This window comes from Pseudorasbora parva, chromosome 5 (assembly GCF_024679245.1).
Source record: "Pseudorasbora parva isolate DD20220531a chromosome 5, ASM2467924v1, whole genome shotgun sequence".
Classification (NCBI taxonomy): Eukaryota; Metazoa; Chordata; class Actinopteri; order Cypriniformes; family Gobionidae; genus Pseudorasbora; species Pseudorasbora parva.
The window spans coordinates 25,624,631-25,644,656 of NC_090176.1; the positions used below are offsets into that span (position 1 = coordinate 25,624,631).

Sequence of the window (20,026 nt, forward strand, 5' to 3'; positions counted from 1 at the left end):
ATACACGCGGGGATGATGGTTTGTTTGGGCGTAGAGATACACGCGGGGATGATGGTTTGTTTGGGCGTAGAGATACACGGGGAGATGATGGTTTGTTTGGACGTAGACATACACGCGGAGATGATGGTTTGTTTGGGTGGAGACTTACACACGGAGATGATGGTTTGTTTGGGCGTAGACATACACGTGGAAATGATGGTTTGTTTGGGCGTAGACATATCAAGGAGGTAATCTAGCACTTGGAAAGCATTCCATCCATAGGGACGGCCATTGCTAATCAAGCCATCACCTGCTGTTAGCATCCCATTGACTCCCATTCATTTTTGAGTCACTTTGACAGTGAATAACTTCACATCTGATGCGTTTAAAGACTCCATTTGTCCATTGTTTATTTCTAAAGAAACACGACTCCATTACCTTTTATCTTACACTGTAGCCCTGTAGAAGCTGTTTTTGTAAAAAATAGGCTAACGACTGCGTCATAACCAACGCGACTCTGTCGCACAGTAGAGAAATTACCGTTTAGACAGGAGGAGATGCTCAGAAGCAATCTTTTACTGTCAATGAGACAGTCGGAGGGACGTGGATACATAAAGTCCGATAAAGTCAAGGGAGAAGAATGGGGAGAACCCATAGTGAGCCAAAAGCAATGGGACATAACATTCAGATTCAGATTTTACTTTCCACAACTACTAGAAGACCTACAGCTGTCAGACAGGAGGCTTACGTCACATCTACGTCATCAAGTTCAGTCTGAGCTTGTGCAGTTTGCTCAGCCATCAGGAAGTGAGTGCTTCTAATTGACCTCATTTTCCCCCGTTGAAGTCTATGGGAATGCTCTGTCCATTTCTTTTACTCTCTATGAGACATACACGCGGAATCACACAGTGTAGACATACACGTGGAGATGATGGTTCATTTAGGCGTAGACATACACACGGGGACAGCTCAAAATGCGTACAGATAACACGCCACTTGCCTTTAGAAAGTGGTGTGTATGTTTACGCAAGGTCATGATGTCTTGTTGGTAGATTCATGTTTTTACAGTTTGAAAATGTAAAACTACCTCTATGTAGAAATTAACTTAACTTATGTAAAAGTGATGATACCTAATGATTCAACAAATTCTAACATGACAAGTGCTAGCAACCTGTTGCTGACATTTGGTCCTCTTTACCTTTGTATGAACAAAGCTATCTTTAGATAACTGTGACAGTTCTTCATGCTTGTACATTCTTGAAATTATTAACCCAGAGCTACATTTAACCTACTTGTTAGACTTTAAACCGCAGTTCATTGATGTGGTATAAAAGTCTGGGCTAATTGGTGGGGCTTGTATGCACATGCATCCAGAGACCTATCAACACCCACTCCCCTTTTGTCTGGTTTAGAAAAACATTTCCAGTTTACCTAAATGTAACGCTGTCTACTGTAAGAACATTAGAGGAATGGTGAGAGCACTGAGTATTCCCGCTCTGGGGCTTCTATCCTGGATATGCTTGTTCTCCTTTGAACCTGTTCAGGCTGGAAAGGTGCTTGTCATGCCGGTGGATGGCAGCCACTGGCTGAGCATGAAGATCCTGGTGGAAGAGCTGTCTCAGAGGGGTCATGAGATGGTGGTCCTGGTCCCTGAAACCAGTGTTCTGATAAAGGCATCTGGCAATTACACCACTAAGTCTTTTCGCGTGCCCTACACTCTTGCTGAGCTGAATGCTAACTTGGAACACATAAGGAAGAATGCGATTGAGAAGCCTCCGCAATTTATGGATATTTTTACAAATTTGAGGAACCTGATGCAGTTCACAAATATGCAGGTGAAAGCCTGTGAAGGACTGCTGTACGACGAGCCCCTGATGAAGAGTCTAAGAGAAACGGGATTTGATGTTTTGCTCACTGATCCTTTCCTGCCATGTGGCACTATTATTGCTGATTCCTTCTCACTTCCCGCTGTTTACTTCTTACGTGGAATTCCCTGTCGGCTTGATGAGTCAGCCGCCCAGTGTCCCTCACCTCCATCTTTTGTCCCGCGTTTCTTCACCGGCTACACAGATAAGATGACTTTCCCTCAGAGAGCAAAAAACACACTTATGACAGTTTTTGAAATGTTCCTTTGCCGTAAACTCTTTGCCAGCTTTGATGAATTGGCCAGTAGATATCTGCAGAAGGACACTACATATGAGGAGTTATTAGGGCATGCTGCAATCTGGCTTCATAGGTATGACTTTACCTTTGAGTTCCCCAAACCTCAAATGCCAAACATGGTCCAGATAGGGGGTATCAACTGTGCAAAGAAGGGTCCACTGACAAAGGTAAGATGTTAATGAGCATACTCATTCTCAGTCCTAAATTGTTGTATACAGAGATTTTCCTGAGTCACGTCTTTTACAATAGTGAAATGCACTTGCACTGATAAAAATGTACAATTAATGCAAAAATCTAACAAGCAAACAAACAAACAAATAAAATGGCAATTATAAATCTAGGTTAATGTTAATGCCTACCAGGTGCAACAATTTGGTATTGCAGTTTCCAAACCTTGGCTGCTTGGTCTGGTCAGTGCAAAGTATTATATTTTGTGCAGTGTGCTAATGCAATGACCAAAATAATGACCAATTACACAAAGAGTCTTTTCTGGATTATTTGAGTTAAATATCAGCAGTGCATGCAGTACAGCTCATATGGATAAATGTGTCAATAGCACTACTGCATGTCTAAATTTAAAAATTATTTAGAATGCTATAATTTTGTAGCCTGTTCATTTAGATTTGAACTGTTTTTTCGACAGCAAATGCATACATGGTGATTGCACCTTAAAGGATTGGTATCACGGTATTTAATAGTCAGACTATTAAGCAAGAAATTAACTTGAGGGAAAAAAAAATTCTACACTGATTTGTGCTTGTTTTTAAACGTTTTTTTTTTTTTAATTCCCCTCATTTTGTGGATGCTTTCATCACATGTTTAATAAACAGTAGTGTAGTACCATTTAATTTTTTTAAACTACAATCATACTGCTAAACTCGAATGCATGTTACGTGATATAATTTTGTAGGGCTGTTACGACATTGAATGCCAGAAAATCCATATAAGATGGGTTTTTTTTTTTTTTTTTTTTTTGGTGCAGTTACACCATAATATTTGGATACACTTTAAAATGTTTAAATTTCATTGCATTAAAAAAAAAAAGAAATTCGATAATAGCTGTCATTTTTCTCTTTATAATATTATTTTTTAATCAGAATGTGTCTAGTCTTGTAGTGACAGATGCACTTGTGCATGTTGTCTCAAAGAAAGAAAAAAAGTATTGCCTTCATAATCTTTAGTCAAATTGTAATAACGGTTTTCTCACTCTACCTGTAGCCTAACTAATAGTTTCAATCATACCATCCATTTTATTATTTATTACATCGTTTTGACAAATCCTTAAACTAATTTAATTTGTCATATTTTACAGTAATTACAGTAATAGTAGTAGTGAACAATCTTCCTGTATGCAGTTGCCTTGCAGAGGGAAAGTGTGTGAAAATTTTGGATTTTGAATTTTAGTTTTGGATAATTTGCCAATCATGCCATACAGACTCACATTTTGTAAGCTTAACTGGTCAACAAACAAATTATATTCCTATAAGCACCCTTGCAGGTAATAGTCCAGTAGTGGGCTGTGTTTGATTTTTATCTTCAAGCTCATGCTTCTCTCTTTAAAAATATATGTTTAAAAGAGCACTTAATAATACACTTTAATAATAACTTAATAATACACTTTAATTACACATTGTTCCACAGATTTTAGAGTTTCAAATAGCATTTAAAAGTGTCTTGGATTTTGGTAAGTGCTTGTTTAATAGGTTATAGTTTATAGATAAGTATTTAACAGTGTTCCATTTTTTGTTAAAATGTGAGGTCAAAAAAAAACAACACGTATTTTGCATATATTTTATTAATTAACAAGACCTAATAACATTTCATGCTTGCCATGAGTTTTGCATTTGACAGGAAGAGTCAAGATAATTATATAAAAGAAAAGCATTAAAAAAAGTACACAAAACTGTGCAATAGTTACTTCGTAATACGCTTTTCGCCTTTTTTCTTTTGTCCATTTTAATCTATGCCATTACAAGCCATATGCATTTTTTTTTTTTTTTTTTTTTTTGCATGACATAGCATATTTATAAACTTTCACCCGCATTGGTTGCTTCACCACCATATATAAATATAGAAGTCCCACCCAGCTGCTAGTGTCTCCACTTCGGCCTTCATAAATCAGACTCATAGTGAGATATTGGAAGCTACACATTTCCTGGTTGCTTTTCGTCGACCTCTCCTCCAGCTGGCAAAAGCCAAAGTGAGAGATTTTTTTAAATACCACTGATAGAATGGCTTGCGTGTGGTTGCTTCTGAGTCTCTTCTTCTTGGGTTCAGCTGAAGCTGGGAAACTTTTGGTTATTCCATCAGATGGCAGTCACTGGATAGGGATGAAGCCTATTGTGGAGGAGTTGGGGAGGAGAGGAAACCAGGTGGTGGTCGTCATCCCAGAGGCGAGTCTGAGTATGGGTCCTTCACAGAACACCACCACTCTGACATATCCAGTGAACTACACCAAGGCTGAATTAGAAACGAACTTAGCAGGGCAAATAAACACAATTCTGAGTATTGATATGTCTACAGACCTGGCCAAGTTCCAGACATTTATAATCTCAATGGATATTCTGCAAAGGTTCATAGTGAGGAATGCAGAGGGTTTGCTCTTCAACAAGGACTTGATGAAGAAACTGCAAGACTACAACTTTGATGCTATTCTCACAGATCCATTTGAGCCTGTCGGGGTTATTGTTAGTGAATATCTCTCCATTCCAGCTATTTATATGCAAATAAACCTTCCTTGTGGTGTCGACACTCTAGCAAGCAAATGCCCAAGTCCTCCCTCTTATGTTCCACAACGTAGTACCCACTTTACAGACCAGATGAGTTTGTGGCAGAGGTGTGTGAACCTGGTAAGGGTTCTTCTGCAGCCCATGGCTTGCAGACATTTGTTTACTAATGCAGATGAGATCGCTTCACGTGTACTTCAGAGAAAAGCATATGTGATGGAAATAATGAGCCGTGCAGCTCTCTGGTTTATGCGCTTTGACTTTGCCTTTGAATTTCCACGACCTTTGATGCCTAACATGGTCATGATTGGAGGAATGTCAACCAAGAAGCCAAAGCCATTGTCACAAGTAAGCTCCCATTATTACATTTGCATGTCATTGCATGTATCTGAACTAATATCATCAGTGCTGTAGGTTTCTTAGTCATCTGACTTTTCTTTATCCCTGTCTGTCTTCATCATTGGACTGTGAAAATAGCTAGGAAATGCACAAACAAACCTCAAAACAGTTCATACTCTATACGATAGAGAGTATCTAGGCTGAGAAAGAGCAAGAAACCAGACAATGATGCAAAGATCACCAGCAAATCTACAAACGGAATGGCTGATGTTGAAAAGCTCCTTCAAAAGAATGAAGGTGTTGCAATGGCCCAGTCAAAGTTGAATTAAATGATAGGATGTCCTGACTTTGTCACCTGTGGATTTACTATCTTGAATTTATTTTTGCTAAATAAATACTGTCACCATATAATATCGTCTCGGTTACATATGTAACCCTCGTTCCCTGAAGGAGGGAACGGAGACAGGACGTATGTCTCCATTCCCTCCTTCAGGGAACGAGGGTTACATACATAACCGAGACATTCCCTTTCAGTCGGTCACGTTTGATTACGTCGGAACTGGCCGACGAATTGGGATCCTACCAAAACGCCAACACTCCTTGTTGAGTGTGCTCGCAACCCGAACGGGCAAGGCACGTCTTGGGACTGGTAAGCCAAGACCATAGCATCCACTTGGAGACAGCCTTTCCCTTCTGCTGGCCTTGAGCGCACTGTACCGTCTAGTATGGTACGGAAGTCAAGGCTCCAAGCAGGGAGGTCAGTCACTGCTGTTTCTGCAAAACCCACTCAGTGTGACTACTGGAACGCTGGGAAACCATGCCTGTCTTGGAAGATGGTATGCTGCAGAGCCATGTTCTTCAGAGAAGGCTTGGGGGCGGAATACACATAAGGACTAACCTGGCAGGGTAGTGCAACATATGGCAGTCTCTGGGGTGGTTCCAACCTAATTGTAGGGGGGAAAGAACACGTCCAGAGACGACAGAGCAGGCTCTGTCAAGGAAAAGACACAGGGCTAGTCGAGTAGGGTAGCGGGTACCGTAGAAGAATACACATATGTAGGAAGGGAGTGGTAGGAACCTTGGGCACGTATCCGGGCCGGGGTCTCAGGACAACGTGAGAGTTACCAGGCCCGAATTCTAGGCACGATTTGTTGACCGAAAGTGCATGCAGGTCCCCTACCCTCTTAATGGAGGCCAATGCGCTCAGGAGCACTGTCTTCATTGACAAAATTTCCAGCTCAGTTGACTCCAAAGGCTCGAAGGGAGGGCTCTGAAGTGCTCTGAGCACTAGAGCCAAGTCCCAAGAGGGTATCGAGTTTGGGCGAGGAGGATTTAGTCTCCTCGCACCTCTGAGGAACCTGACGACTAGGTCGTGCTTTCCCATGGACTTATCTTCAACTGCATTGTGATACGCCGTTATTGCGGCGACGTACACTTTGAGGGCACCAGCCCATCTTGCAGGAAGGAAAGCATGACGCTAATCTAACACCTTCGGGGGTCTTCCCGGCGGGAAGAACACCACTCAATGAACAGGTTCCACTTCAGTGCATAGAGGCACCTCGTAGAGGGGGCTCTAGCTGAAGAGATGGTGTCTACGACTGGTTGTAGCCCATCTAGAACCTCCGCGTCCCGTCCAGGGACCAGACATAAAGAAGGTCCTTCTTCAGGGGAATGGGCCAAGGAGGGTCTGTGCAGGAAGGCTCACTGGGGGAAACGCATATTTGCGTAGGTCCTGAGGCCAGCTGTGCGCCAGTACATCTGTGCCGAGGGTGCCCCCCAGTCAGGGAATAGTACCATTGGCAATGGGTCGAGTCCAGAGAGGCAAATAGGTCTACCTGTGCGGCTCTGAAAAGGTCCCATATCAGCTGGACTGTCTGAGGGTGGAGTCTCTCCCGGAGGTACTAGCTGCCGAGAGAGCTTGTCGGCTGTCCGGTTGAGCGTACCTGGGACATGAATGGCCCGAAGCCACCTCAGCTGCTTCTGACTCCACAGGAGCAGGTGGCGGGCGAGTTGGAACATGCGACGGGAGCGTAGACCACCCTGACGGATGATGTACGCAGCTGCCTCAGTGTTGTCCGTACAGACCAGTACATGTTTGCCACGTAGCAGACCCTTTGGGCGGCGCAGTGCCTAACATACTGCCAGCAACTCGAAGCAATTGATATGCCAATGCAATTGGGATCCCGTCCACAGACCCGCAACTGCATGCCCGTTGTATGTGGCCCCCCAGCCCGTAGTAGGGGCATCCGTGACCAGCACAGCATGCCTGGACACTTGTTCTAAGGGTACCCCGGCCCGGAGAAACCATGGGCTGAAAGTTTGGCGGCAGTACGGAGTCACTGGGACCCGGTACTGACCGCTCTCCCACCCGGGACTCGGCCATTGAGCCAGTGTTGAAGCGGTCTCATATGAAGCAATCCAAGTGACGTTACCGCGGCTGCAGATGCAATATGCCGCAGGAGCCTCTGAAAGAGTTTCAGTGGGACCGCTGTCCTGCCTTTGAATGAATTGAAGCAGCTCAACACCGACTGGACTCACTCCTTCGTGAGGCGCGCAGTCCGGCTGACAGAATCCAGCTTCATACCGAGTTAGGGCTGGGCGATATCGCCCCAAAAAATTATCACAATATAATTTTCCATATCAGTCGATATCAATAAATATCACGGTAAATGTAATATTTTTATATCTTTAAAATTTAAAGGCATATTTTTGCTCCTGAGTGAAAGATGTAGAAAACAGACAGTGTTAAATGATCCTTTATTGTCAAAACATGACAAACACTTCTCAACAGGTGAACAGTTTATTAAAACTGAGGTAGATTTAATTATTAAAATATTAATTTTGGTAAGCATTTTTTTTTACTCTACACTGTATATCAATAATATCATCACTTAATTGTGTAAGTAGTAAAACACTAAAAATGCAAACAGGCAAAAAAGAAAAGAGTTTTAAGTTAAGAAACATTTTGAGTCCCCCCTCTCTTGCATTACAGTGGATTGGTCCACTGTGCATCGCTCTCTCTCTCTCACTCACACACACACACATACACACATGCCCATCTCACCGACACACACACACACACACCTCTCCGACAGTGGGCCGGTCGGGAGATGAGGGAGAGAGAGCAAAGTTCAGTATTTGCTCACAGTATTTCCCACTGTAATCCTCAGGTCACCAGCGCTTATCAGCAAAAGTATTCGGGGGATAGGCGAAGGGACTCAACCCCATCTGAGGTTTCATCCGGTTGTTAAGGCTGACGTCACGCGGCAGCGTTTCCGGGTCCAAACGCTCTATCTTATACCACAAGAAAAACTACAAACGGTGCTAATATACACACACAATGTGGTGTGATACTACAAAAAAAGCTATAATCATAACCTTTTTCTCCGTACCAAAATTCTAGATGGCCAGACAGTGATTCATCTTTTGTAAATCGTTAAAATATTAATGTATGTGACGCTGTGAGCACAGAGACTGTTGTGTAGACTGTAAGTATTTAAAATGTTAAACTTTTTTAAACGTTTGATGTTTAATATGAATAAATCGCGCTCATAAACGGGCGTCAATGGCATTCTCAAGTGAAACGAGTTGAGGCTTGGACCCGGAAACGGCGTTCCTTACGACACGACTTAACAAGCGGATAGTCTCCAAGGGGGTAATCTAGCGCTCGGAAAGCGTTCCACCCCTAGGGGCTGCCATTGCCATTGACAGTGAATAACTTTACATCTGAGACGTTTAAAGACTCCATTTGTCCATTGTTTATTTCTAAAGAAACACGACAATGTATAAAAGGCTCCATTACCTTGTATCTTACACTATCACCCCGAAGAAGCTGTTTTTGTAAAAATAGGCTAACGTTTGCGTCATAACCAACGCGACCCTGTCGCACAGTTGAGAAATTACCGTATAGACCTGAGGAGACGTTCACAAGCAATCTTTTACTGTCTATGAGACAGTCGGGGGGACGTGGAGACATACAGTCTGATAAAGTCAAGGGAGAAGAATGGGGAGAAGCCCATAGTGAGCCAAAAGCAACGGGAGAAAATATTTAAACAACGTGATTCAGATTTCACTTTCCACAACTAGTAGAAGACCTACAGCTGTCAGACAGGAGGCTCACGTCACATCTACGTCGTCAAGCACAGTCTGAGCCTGCGCAGTTCGCTCAGCCATCAGGAAGTGAGTGCCCCTAGGTTGACTTCATTATTTCGCCGTTGACGTCAATGGGATCGCTCGGTCCATTTCTTTTACTGTCTATGACAGTCTCGACCGCGCATCTAGGGTGACGACTGACGCACGCTGGTTGCCTTGACAACCACCGCTGTCAGCCAGCCGCTCGATGGCACACGGCGCGCTGAACACTCATATGCTCCTAAAAATTAATATGTGTGAGCATCTGTGTAAGTGCAAATATTTGTTTTAGTGCAAACTTTTTTCTAGAGATGAGCCAATCAGTTTTTAGTTTAATTTTAGCTGATCTCTTTTCCGGACTTGCACACAAACTGCATTCCAATCATTTCCTCAAATGTAATCTGTGTGAAAATTTTATGAAGTCTGTTGATAGAATATTAAGACACATTGAAGATGGACACAAAAACGAGTGCAAAGATGCACAGAAGGCACAGGCATAGTACAAGGCACAGCAAAATGTTTGCAATGCTCGAAATATAGGAAGAAATATGGAATTGGAGTGGAGTTTTATATGAATGTATTTCTATAGGGAACTGACTGTCTTCATAATATTTTGATGGCATTTTCTTTTCATCTTACCTCTGAATAAAGTAGTGTTTACATGGCAGCTGCTTTGTTAGCGCTACCCAAAGAATCGCTTCTCTTCCTTAAGCACCAAGCGCAATGCTGTTAGAGACTGAACTTGAATTTTCATTCAGTCTGTCCATTTTTGTTGGAGCAGCAAACAGCAAACAGCAACCAGCAACCGGCATCAGAATTGGCAAATTTGCTTGTAAAAAATTTAAAAAATCATGATTTTGTATTACTACCATTTTCATTTCTCTACCAAAAATGGTCTTTTAATGAACACCATTCTGGCATAACATTGTGTTGGTCCCCCTTTTGCTGCCAAAACAGCCCTGACCCGTTAAGGCATGGACTCCACTAGACCCGTGAAGGTATTCTGTGGTATCTGGCACCAAGATTTTAGCAGCACAGCCTTGCAAGTCCTGTAAGTTGCAAGGTGATACCTCCATCGGATTTGTTTTTTCAGCTGAATCATTTTTGATTTGTGGCAGGGTGCATTATCTTGCTTATCCGGCTATAGCCACCAGGGAATACTGTATCCATGAAAGGGTGTACATGATCTTCAACAATGCTTAGGTAGGTGGTACGTATCAAAGTATCATCTACACGGATGGTAGGACAAGGTTTCCCAGCAGAACACTGCCCAAAGCATCACGCTGCCACTGCCTTCTTCCCATAGTGCAACCATGGTGCCACGTGTTCCAAGGTAAGCGACACATACGCACCCGGCCATCCATGTTATATAAAAGAAAATGTGATTCATCAGACCAGGCCACCTTCTTCCATTGATCTGTGGTCCAGTTCTGATGCTCAGTGGCTCAGTGGTTCATGTAGGTTGTCAATAAACCGGAAGGTTGGTGGTTCGATCCCTGGTTCCACCTGACCAAGTGTCGAGGTGTCCTTGAGCAAGACACCTAACCCCGGCTGCTCCTGACGAGCTTGATGGTCCCTTACATGGCAGACATCACCGTTGGTGTATGAATGGGTGAATGTGAGGCAAAAATGTAAAGTGCTTTGGATGGCCATAGGGTCTGTTAAAAGCGCTATATAAATACAGTCCATTTACTGTTGCTGCTTTTTGCAGTGGTCAGCATGGGCACCCTGACTGATCTCTGGGAGTCCCATAAGAAACAAATTGTGATGCACTGTGTATTCTGACACCTTTCAATTAGAACCAATATGATCTTCTTGAGCATTAGCTTGTCTGTTTGACCAGACCATACTTCTTTCCACACTTGCATCATTGAGCCTTAGCTGCCCATGACCCTGTCTCCAGTTCACCACTGTTCCTTACTTGGACTACTTTTGATAGATACTGCAATGCAGACCGGGAACACCCCACAAGAGCTGCAGTTTTGGAGATGATCTTACCCAGTCACCTAGCCATCACCCATGTCAAACTCACTCAAATCCTTACACTTGCCTATTTATGCTTGTTAAATAAAAAAAGTACATTTTGTGCCCTTTATCAGGACTAGCATGACAAAAAAAGTTTCTGTCTTTAAGCTGTAAAAGTATTGTTGGTTCATGATACCTATGCATTAACTAATGTTAACATATTGAACCTTATTGAAATGTGTTGACAATATATTATTCTGTTGCTGACATTTGGTCCTCTTGACCTTTGTATGAACAAAGTTGTCCTTAGATAACTGACAGTTCTTCATGCTTGTTTATTCTTGCAATAATTAATCCAGAGCTACATTTAACCTATTTGTTAGACTTCAAACCACAGTGCAGTGACATAGGGCGAAACATCTGAGCTGATGCAGCCAAAGACCTATCAACACTCACTCCCCATTTGTCTTGTTTTGAGGCCCCTCCTCTTTTAAAAACATTACCAGGCTTCTTAAATGTATCTCTCTATGCTGTCTACTGTACGAACATTAGAGGAATGGTGAGAGCACTGAGTATTCCCGCTCTGGGGCTTCTATCCTGGATATGCTTGTTCTCCTTTGAGCCTGTTCAGGCTGGAAAGGTGCTTGTCATGCCGGTGGATGGCAGCCACTGGCTGAGCATGAAGATCCTGGTGGAAGAGCTGTCTCAGAGGGGTCATGAGATGGTGGTCCTGGTCCCTGAAACCAGTGTTCTGATAAAGGCATCTGGCAATTACATCACTAAGTCTTTTCGCGTGCCCTACACTCTTGCTGAGCTGAATGCCAACTTGGACCACATAAAGAAGAATGCGATTGAGAAGCCTCCACAGTTGACAGATTTTTTTGAGAATCTGGGGAACCTGATAGAGTTCACAAATATGCAGGTGAAAGCCTGTGAAGGACTGCTGTACGACAAGCCCCTGATGAAGAGTCTAAGAGAAACGGAATTTGATGTTTTGCTCACTGATCCTTTCCTGCCGTGCGGCACTATCCTTGCTGATTCCCTCTCACTTCCCCCTGTTTACTTCTTGCATGGAATTCCCTGTCGGCTTGATGAGTCAGCCGCCCAGTGTCCCTCACCTTCGTCTTTTGTCCCGCGCTTCATCACCGGCTACTCAGATAAGATGACTTTCCCTCAGAGAGTAAAAAATATGCTAATGACAGTTTTTGAAATGTTCCTTTGCCGTAAACTGTATACCAGCTTTGATGAATTGGCCAGTAGATATCTGCAGAAGGACACTACATATGAGGAGTTATTAGGGCACGGTGCAATCTGGCTTCATAGGTATGATTTTACCTTTGAATTCCCCAAACCTCAAATGCCAAACATGGTCCAGATAGGGGGTATCAACTGTGCAAAGAAGGGTCCACTGACAAAGGTAAGATGTTAATGAGCATAGTCATTCTCAGTTCTAAGTCATGCACAAAATACAGAAATTTTACTGTCACGTGACTTTTACAGTTAAGACTACAGTTAATGCAAAAAAACAAACAAAAACACTAAACAAAACAAAAACCTGCAATTATTATTCTATGTTCATGTTAATGCCTAGTGGCATCAATTGGGTATGGCTGCCATACCTTAACTGCCAGGTCAGGTCAATGCAAAGTAATTTTTATTGCAAGATTAATGTATTATTTAGCTATTTTTAAAATATAATTTGTAATTGTTTAATAAAAAACAAAAGTAAATTAAAGCAATCAGGGTATTATTATATGGTTATTGTGTCACATGAGTTCGACAGCAATGCAAAGTGTACATTAATGTTATAATGGTGATTTGGTAATGTCAGCATTAATAACATTTCAATTAGATAATATTCAGACTTTTGAGCTTCGAAGTGCAATAGAATAAGTTGTGTGAAGTACTTGAAATTCCTTTAAAAGTCCTTTATTCTGTGGTCTATAACTAATTTGCTGGGTTCCTAGGTTTTAATCAAGTTGCTCAAAACAAAATATTCAAACTATGATTATAGTATAATTCAATTCTGTTTATATTTTTTTAATAAAATCTATTAATCCTTCAATATCAAAAGAAAGCGTGTTATTTCCAGTTCTTATCAAACACACCTGAATCAAGTTCATTAGGATTAATGAAAACTTCCAGGCAGGTGTGTTGGAGCTAATCTCGTCATGAAGAGGAATAAACACCTCTGAGCTATGGCATTATATAAATATCAATTAATTTTCTGTGAAAGTACATATAGCATTCAAGAGCTTAGGGTTTTTTCAATTTAAATTTCTTTATCCGAAATTCTGTCATCCTCACCCTCAAGTTGTTCCAAATCGGTCTAGAAAATCACAACTTTTAATTTTCCGTTGGTCTCAGTACACAATGTAACTGTACACATCCCAACATGTAAATAGGAAAATGTTGATGTTATTTTTTCTATCTAATTGAGCAGTATAGACCCCTTCACGGGTGACGTCACAGGAAAATTCACAGTTCGCAGTGCGCATGTCGGGGTCAGAAAGTTAATTCCATCCCATTGAACTGTATGTTAACCAGAGAATTTTTCATCAAGAAAGAAAATGCCTACTTGCATCGTGAACTGTGAAAATCGCACCAGTTGTGGAGTCAAGTTTTTCAGGATTTTCACAGGATCTCATCCGTTAAAGAACATCGACGACATACGTGACTGCAAGCTATATCGGGCTGGGGTGTGTTAATGTCACGCAGGTGGTGGAGTAATAACTGCTTTTAATGAATTAGCTTAAGATCGAATTAATGCTAGATTTTTTTGCTATAAATTATAGACATGGCATCTGAGGACTAATTCTCTTTTTTTCTCCGTTATTTTGCTTCATTTCCAGATTCGTTCATAGCTCGTAATTCTTAATGTTCGCACATGCGCTCTTCAAAAAAAGGTGCTTGACAGACTAAAAGACATGAATGACATTTTTATGAATTCAAAATAAAATATATGATCGTACTGAATGTCAGCTTGCTTTATCTTGCTCAAGATAAGGATTTATTAAGTCCACATGGCATGCAAACAAGACAATCTGCACAGGTCGAGAGCTATCGTTGCAACCACACAAGTTTGCGATGATGTTTATGGATGTTCGTTCGAACGATGATTTCGGGAAACACAGACTAGAACTATGTTGATAACAATGAAACTAATAATGCCTTTGGCTAACGATGCTTTTGTATTTTCATTTAATCCAACAAAATTGGTCTGTTTATAGTCATTGTCTGTGTTTTATATGTGCCTTATAAATACTTGCCCTTTGTAGTGAACCTATAAGCTGGTCCATTAGCTGACTTAAGCCAAGGTTAAAAAGAAAAAAGGTAATTTATCGTTAGTAGTTAGCCGCATGCTGGCGCCAACATTGTGACAATGACGGTATAGTGAAGCCGTAAGTAAACAAAATGTTTTCTGTAAACTGTAGACTGATTCAATAGTTAGGTGAAGTTTGATACCTGGTAATTTGACCTGTGGCATGCTGCAGACTGGCTTTACATTAGCGCTTTCCCTACAGTAGATCGCGTTGCTTTTCTGACCCCATGCTGCGCGCGCACCTGCGATGTTTACAAACATTGAAGGGGTCTATAGGCTAGATGGAGCTGTTTACCTCCAAACTTTGTGCTGAGCTAGGCTTGTGGTGGCTGCATCAGACAGAATTATGGCACGCAAATGATAAAATGGATTTGTGTATAACTCTGGGGGATACAGTAAATAAGTCCCAAATATTCAGTCTGTTTCTTTAAGGAGTTAAGACAAGTCCCATGTCGGTGATTATGACAATAGGCTCCACTTCATACAGCACTGCACAAACCGATTGGCGGCTGACTTGAAGCAGTGCATTAAGTGTGTTCGACATCGACCCTGTCCCAAATGGCACACTTCATGTGCGCTTTAGGTCTTGGGGACTTACAATGGCCGCTGCAGGCACAAGACAGTAGGGTGGGTGTCCCATTTATCATTAAAGGGTTAGTTCACCCAAAAATGAAATTTCTTTCATTAATGACTCACCCCAATGTCGTTCCACACCTGTAAGACCTTTGTTCATCCTCAGAACACAGTTTAAGATATTTTAGATTTAGTCCGAGGGCTTTCTGTCCTTTGAATGTAAGTGTATGTCCACCTGCTGTCCACGTCCAGAAGGTAATGAAAACATCATCAAAGTAGTCCATATGTGAAATCCGTTAGTTAGTTCACGAATCACGAATCAATCTGCTGATTCACGACCGTTTGAAAACAAACGCAGAAGAGATTATTTCAGCTCCTAATATAGGCTTAATGCAAGTGCTGTAGCTGGTATGTAGATTAAACAATAAATAAATCAAACAATAAATAAATCTCCAAACTATAGAAATGCATAAATGTCCAGTAATTCTGCACATTCTGGACTTCTGGAATACACAGGATATGCGTAGATTATATAATGTAATATCTGTTCAGCTTATAAAACAATTGTAACATGTATAACTTACTTGTAAAAAAACAAACATAAAGACTTGTATAACACAGTTGTAAAACATAAAATAATCTACAGAGATGCTACAATGACAGGCTGAGAAGCTTTACTGTTGAAAGAGAAATCACTGCTGCTGAACATGACCAAAATATTCTTGCTGCCATATCTTATATAGCCAGTAAGACTTGTATGGAATTTCAAATTCAGTGATTTTGTCTAAATGAACCAAGAACTTTTACTGTTTTTGTTCCGTTCTGTTCTGTTTTCTTGGAATTATGTAAAAACTGATGACTGTGATAAACATGATAGCAATTGAATGTATTGTGCTTAAGATTTTTATATAAATGATAATCTGAGAGAAAGTTTTTTAGGAGAAAGAGGATTAGGTTTGATGTTAAGTATGGCAAAGATTCCTTTTTAATTACTGTTTGCTAACCTTGAAAAGTACATTTAAAGCTACAGTCCGTAGTTTTTCCTCTTTCTCGCCATCTCTGTTCGAAAACTGCAATTGCAGTTATTCGCCGAATTATCACCTTTACGTGAGACTTGCCCCGGTCGGCACAGCGCGGAGGAATCCAATGTTTTGAGGAGAATCCCAGCTAACAATTTTAGGTTATAAGAGCGTTTCCCTAACGTTCCCATTAAGTTATAAAAACGTTTTTGAATGTTCTAGGAACGTTGAAATGTCCAGATTGTGGAACGTTGTATTAACGTTCTCATCAGGTTCTAAGAACGTTAAATAGCATTCTTATAAGGGTGTGGAGTATGATCAAATAAAATATTCCTGTTTTCTCCTTTAATGTTGCTTTTGTTTATTGACATCTTATTCTTTCTTAAAAATAGCTAAAACCACTTTTATAATTTACTTTTATATTTATATTACATTTATACTTAATACATAATTAGTTTACTAGATTTTTCTTCTGATTGTAAAATAAATAAATATATACACATAAAATGGCATTTGTGTCATTAAGTTATCTCTGGATATACAAATTATGTATCTGAAGTTTGAGAAAAAAGCTGTATGACTAATTTATAGTGACTAATACTTTTGTTAATGTAGTAACGTTTTTAAAACGTTCCACTAACAATGTAAGAATAACGTTTTATAGCTAACGTTTTTAGAACGTAACTCAATAGCAAATAACGTTGGCACAACGTTCTAATAATGTTACTGCAAGAACGTTTTTTGAAAACTTTGAGAGAACTTTCAGAGAACGTTAGCCAACGTTCTGAGAACGTTCCCTGTTAGCTGGGATGTGCAGCTGTCAGGAGAAGGGCTGTCAGTCAAAGTGCCGGTGTGGTTGTCATTCAAAATCACAGACTTTACTGTTTGAAAGTATGACCGACATAATAATGCCATCTGAACAAGTAAGTAGCCTAGCTAACATCCACTTTTGTTCTGACCAAGTAAGGAGAAAAAAGCATTGCAATAGGCAACATCGCGATGATTAATCTAACGATCGTTTATCATATCACGTCAAACTACCTGTAGTAGTTTCCATTTCTGTGCAGTCTAACTTCTAATCGTCTTATACCAACACATTAATGTGGAGTAGAGGTGAAGCTCCCTCTCATAGCAAGCACAAAATAACTGATATTACCATAATGCACATAGCAAAACAAGAAAGGCACAATAAAGAAAACTCCTTTACTGCATGAATTAAGCGAATTAACAGTCGTGCTACTGTTACACGTCACAATTCAACCATTGAAATGTCGTACCTGTCCAGCAGAAAAAAAGCTGAAAAACCCCTTCAAAACACAGAGTTCACGCCACCCTTAAATTATCCTTGTTTTCACATCACCTGGGTGAAGTCTCTTTTTTTTCACTCCGAAGTCTGAAGACTTTTGCATTTTACAACGGATGAATCTCCAGTTGTCACTGGTGACTGTCATTTTGAACCTTTTTGGACCCGCCATCAAATTGATAAGTTATATCAAATGCTGTTAGAAAAGGCTATTTCCACTTCCAACATCCTCACATCACATGCGATAGCCTGCTAACCAGGACTCCTTCTTTATGTGTACAGATGTGACGTAATGACGCAAACATATGTTTTAATTTCCCACGGAAATTCACCAGTACCACTGGCTGCGGCGTAGCACCTAATTTTGGGCCCTGGGTACAAACCATTTTGCTGGGCCCCTGTACCAAATACCATAGTGATACCAGTGGGTGGGGTATTGCATTTTTATCATAAAAACACTTAAAATGTAAACAAAATAAGCCACACTCTGATTAATGTATATGTATGTATAGAAAACTGACTTCTAAGGGCCCCCCTCTGCCTCGGGCCTCGGGCCTTGGGTACTCGGTACGCTTTACCCCCCCCCAGCCCGACGCCCCTGACCACTGGAATTAAAAACATTACAAGCTTACTGCTGTAAATCGAGCTACGGTAAGCAGATAGTTTTGAACACTAGTTGGTTATGTACCGGCTCAAACATTTATTTTGGATAATTTTTAACCCAAAAAAAGTTACAGATTGCAGCTTAAATTTATTGGTGAAATATAAAAACTCTTAGACCTGCTAAATAAACTATATTTATTTAAAATTTATATTTTGAGGGGAATCCAATCTTAAATGACAGAGTGAACTGTCCTATATGATAATTAAAGCTACACTGTGTAACTTTTTTAGTTTATTCTTAGCTAAAATCACTTAGTTCTTTCAAAAATATATGTGCTCATTAATGTATATTTACTTCTTTCAAGTAATAATTTATTCTCGTAATTTTATAATATACCTTTGAAAATACATACGGGTGAGGGTTCGGATGGCGGTCGCCATGTTGCTCCTCCATCTTGAAAGTACATTAGCCAAAGAGGGACAGCCTATTTGTGTATATTGGAAGTTTTATTGTTGCTTGGCTAATTATATCATGGTGTGCTGTGCATAACACTAGAACGACGTCTAGGATAGTTTTCCTCGCGTTAATGATGAAAAAGTATTGTTTACCTTATAACATAAATCCGTGTTCTATGACGGATAACATGAGATTCATATTTTAATTGCATTATAATTTGTTTGCCTTACACTAGTGATGTCGTACAATATACAGAAGAACGATAGCACTGATAAAAGTTACTTTACTAAGATTAGCTTGCATTCGTCTGGGAACCTGATAGCTGATGTTAGCAATGAAATGGTAAAAAATAACGAAAACGTAAAACTATTACTCATTTTACATAGATTAATTTGATCATAGATCATTTGGCAAATTAAATAACTGCAAATTATAATAGTTTTCAAAAGTAACCTCATCACTTGAAGCAACACTCACTGAAAAGGGTCGAACTGGAAGCCATGACTGTCATGACTAAATCGGCCACCGTAGGAGTTGAAACGAAATCGAAATTGAGAGGAACAGAAACTATTATTCAAAAAAGTTTGACAATCTTTTATTATTTCTACGATTTTATATTCAGAAAAAAACAAACAGGAAACAAATAATTATACCATAGAGATCATCCCTGCAAACCCTGAGGTCAGAAATATTCAGAATTATCTGACACAACTAAGGACGTAGATTTGGTTTAAACATGGGGTGACGTTTGGTTTAAACATTGGGGTTGAACGTTGGTATGCTGATTATTTTTTTCAATGTGTATTGTTTTTGGATAATTATTTTTTTCCTATCTATCTGTGCTGTTCTTATGCTTTTTCCTATTTTATTTTATTGATTGAAGGGTATCTTCGTTTACCTGATCACCTGCTCCTCCTCTCCCTCTGACTTTTCTACTCTGCTGCTATTTACCTCGAATCTGTTAATAAAACATGTTAAGAGATTATACACCTCATAATGTAATGAAATTTGTGTATAATAGTTCATAAAATTCTAACATAGATATAGAGATTATAAAAATAAAGAAATTAAGTAGGCTATTGAAACCGCCAGTAGCCTCTAGGCGGCAGCGATTCACAGTTTAAATTAGTGAGCCTCTTATTGTTCAAAAGTCATGTTAATTTAGGAAGAAAACAAACACCGACGTAAATACTTTTGTCATCGATAATTATAGACACTATTGAAAAATGAACTCTGCTACTTTGTAACTTATTATATTGATAGTTATAGCTAAATACATTGCAATGGATTAGCTAGCTAAAATATGTACTTATTACACAGTAGGCTACCTCATTCTCAGTACATGCTTTATTTTATTTTATTTTATTTTTTGCATCCCTCATGAGCAGTAGTTAAATATAGTCCGCTCTGCAGTGCTTCTCTTCATTTTTAGCGCTAACGTTACCC

At 40.2% G+C, this 20,026-nt stretch overlaps 2 protein-coding genes across 5 annotated transcripts in view; both read left to right on the plus strand.

Annotated features, from left to right (window-relative positions):
- The window catches only part of LOC137075248 (UDP-glucuronosyltransferase-like), a 59,768-nt gene that overhangs the window by 32,499 nt on the left and 7,243 nt on the right, over window positions 1-20,026 (plus strand). The window contains exon 1 of one of the 4 annotated variants that reach the window (XM_067443598.1): window positions 4,266-5,216. The exons of 2 other annotated variants lie outside the window; for them this stretch is intronic. In XM_067443598.1, coding sequence (XP_067299699.1) covers window positions 4,374-5,216 — 843 coding nt within the window. In that variant the 5' untranslated portion in view covers window positions 4,266-4,373. Of the gene's footprint in view, window positions 1-4,265; window positions 5,217-11,729; window positions 12,721-20,026 lie in introns of those variants that run through there. One more of the 4 variants, XM_067443595.1, reaches the window with a different exon arrangement.
- LOC137075249 (UDP-glucuronosyltransferase 1A1-like) lies at window positions 1,329-4,616 on the plus strand. The gene is made up of 2 exons (XM_067443600.1): window positions 1,329-2,309; window positions 4,453-4,616. The coding sequence occupies exons 1-2, from the start codon at window positions 1,449-1,451 to the stop codon at window positions 4,468-4,470; spliced, it is 879 nt and encodes a 292-aa protein (XP_067299701.1). The 5' UTR covers window positions 1,329-1,448; the 3' UTR covers window positions 4,471-4,616.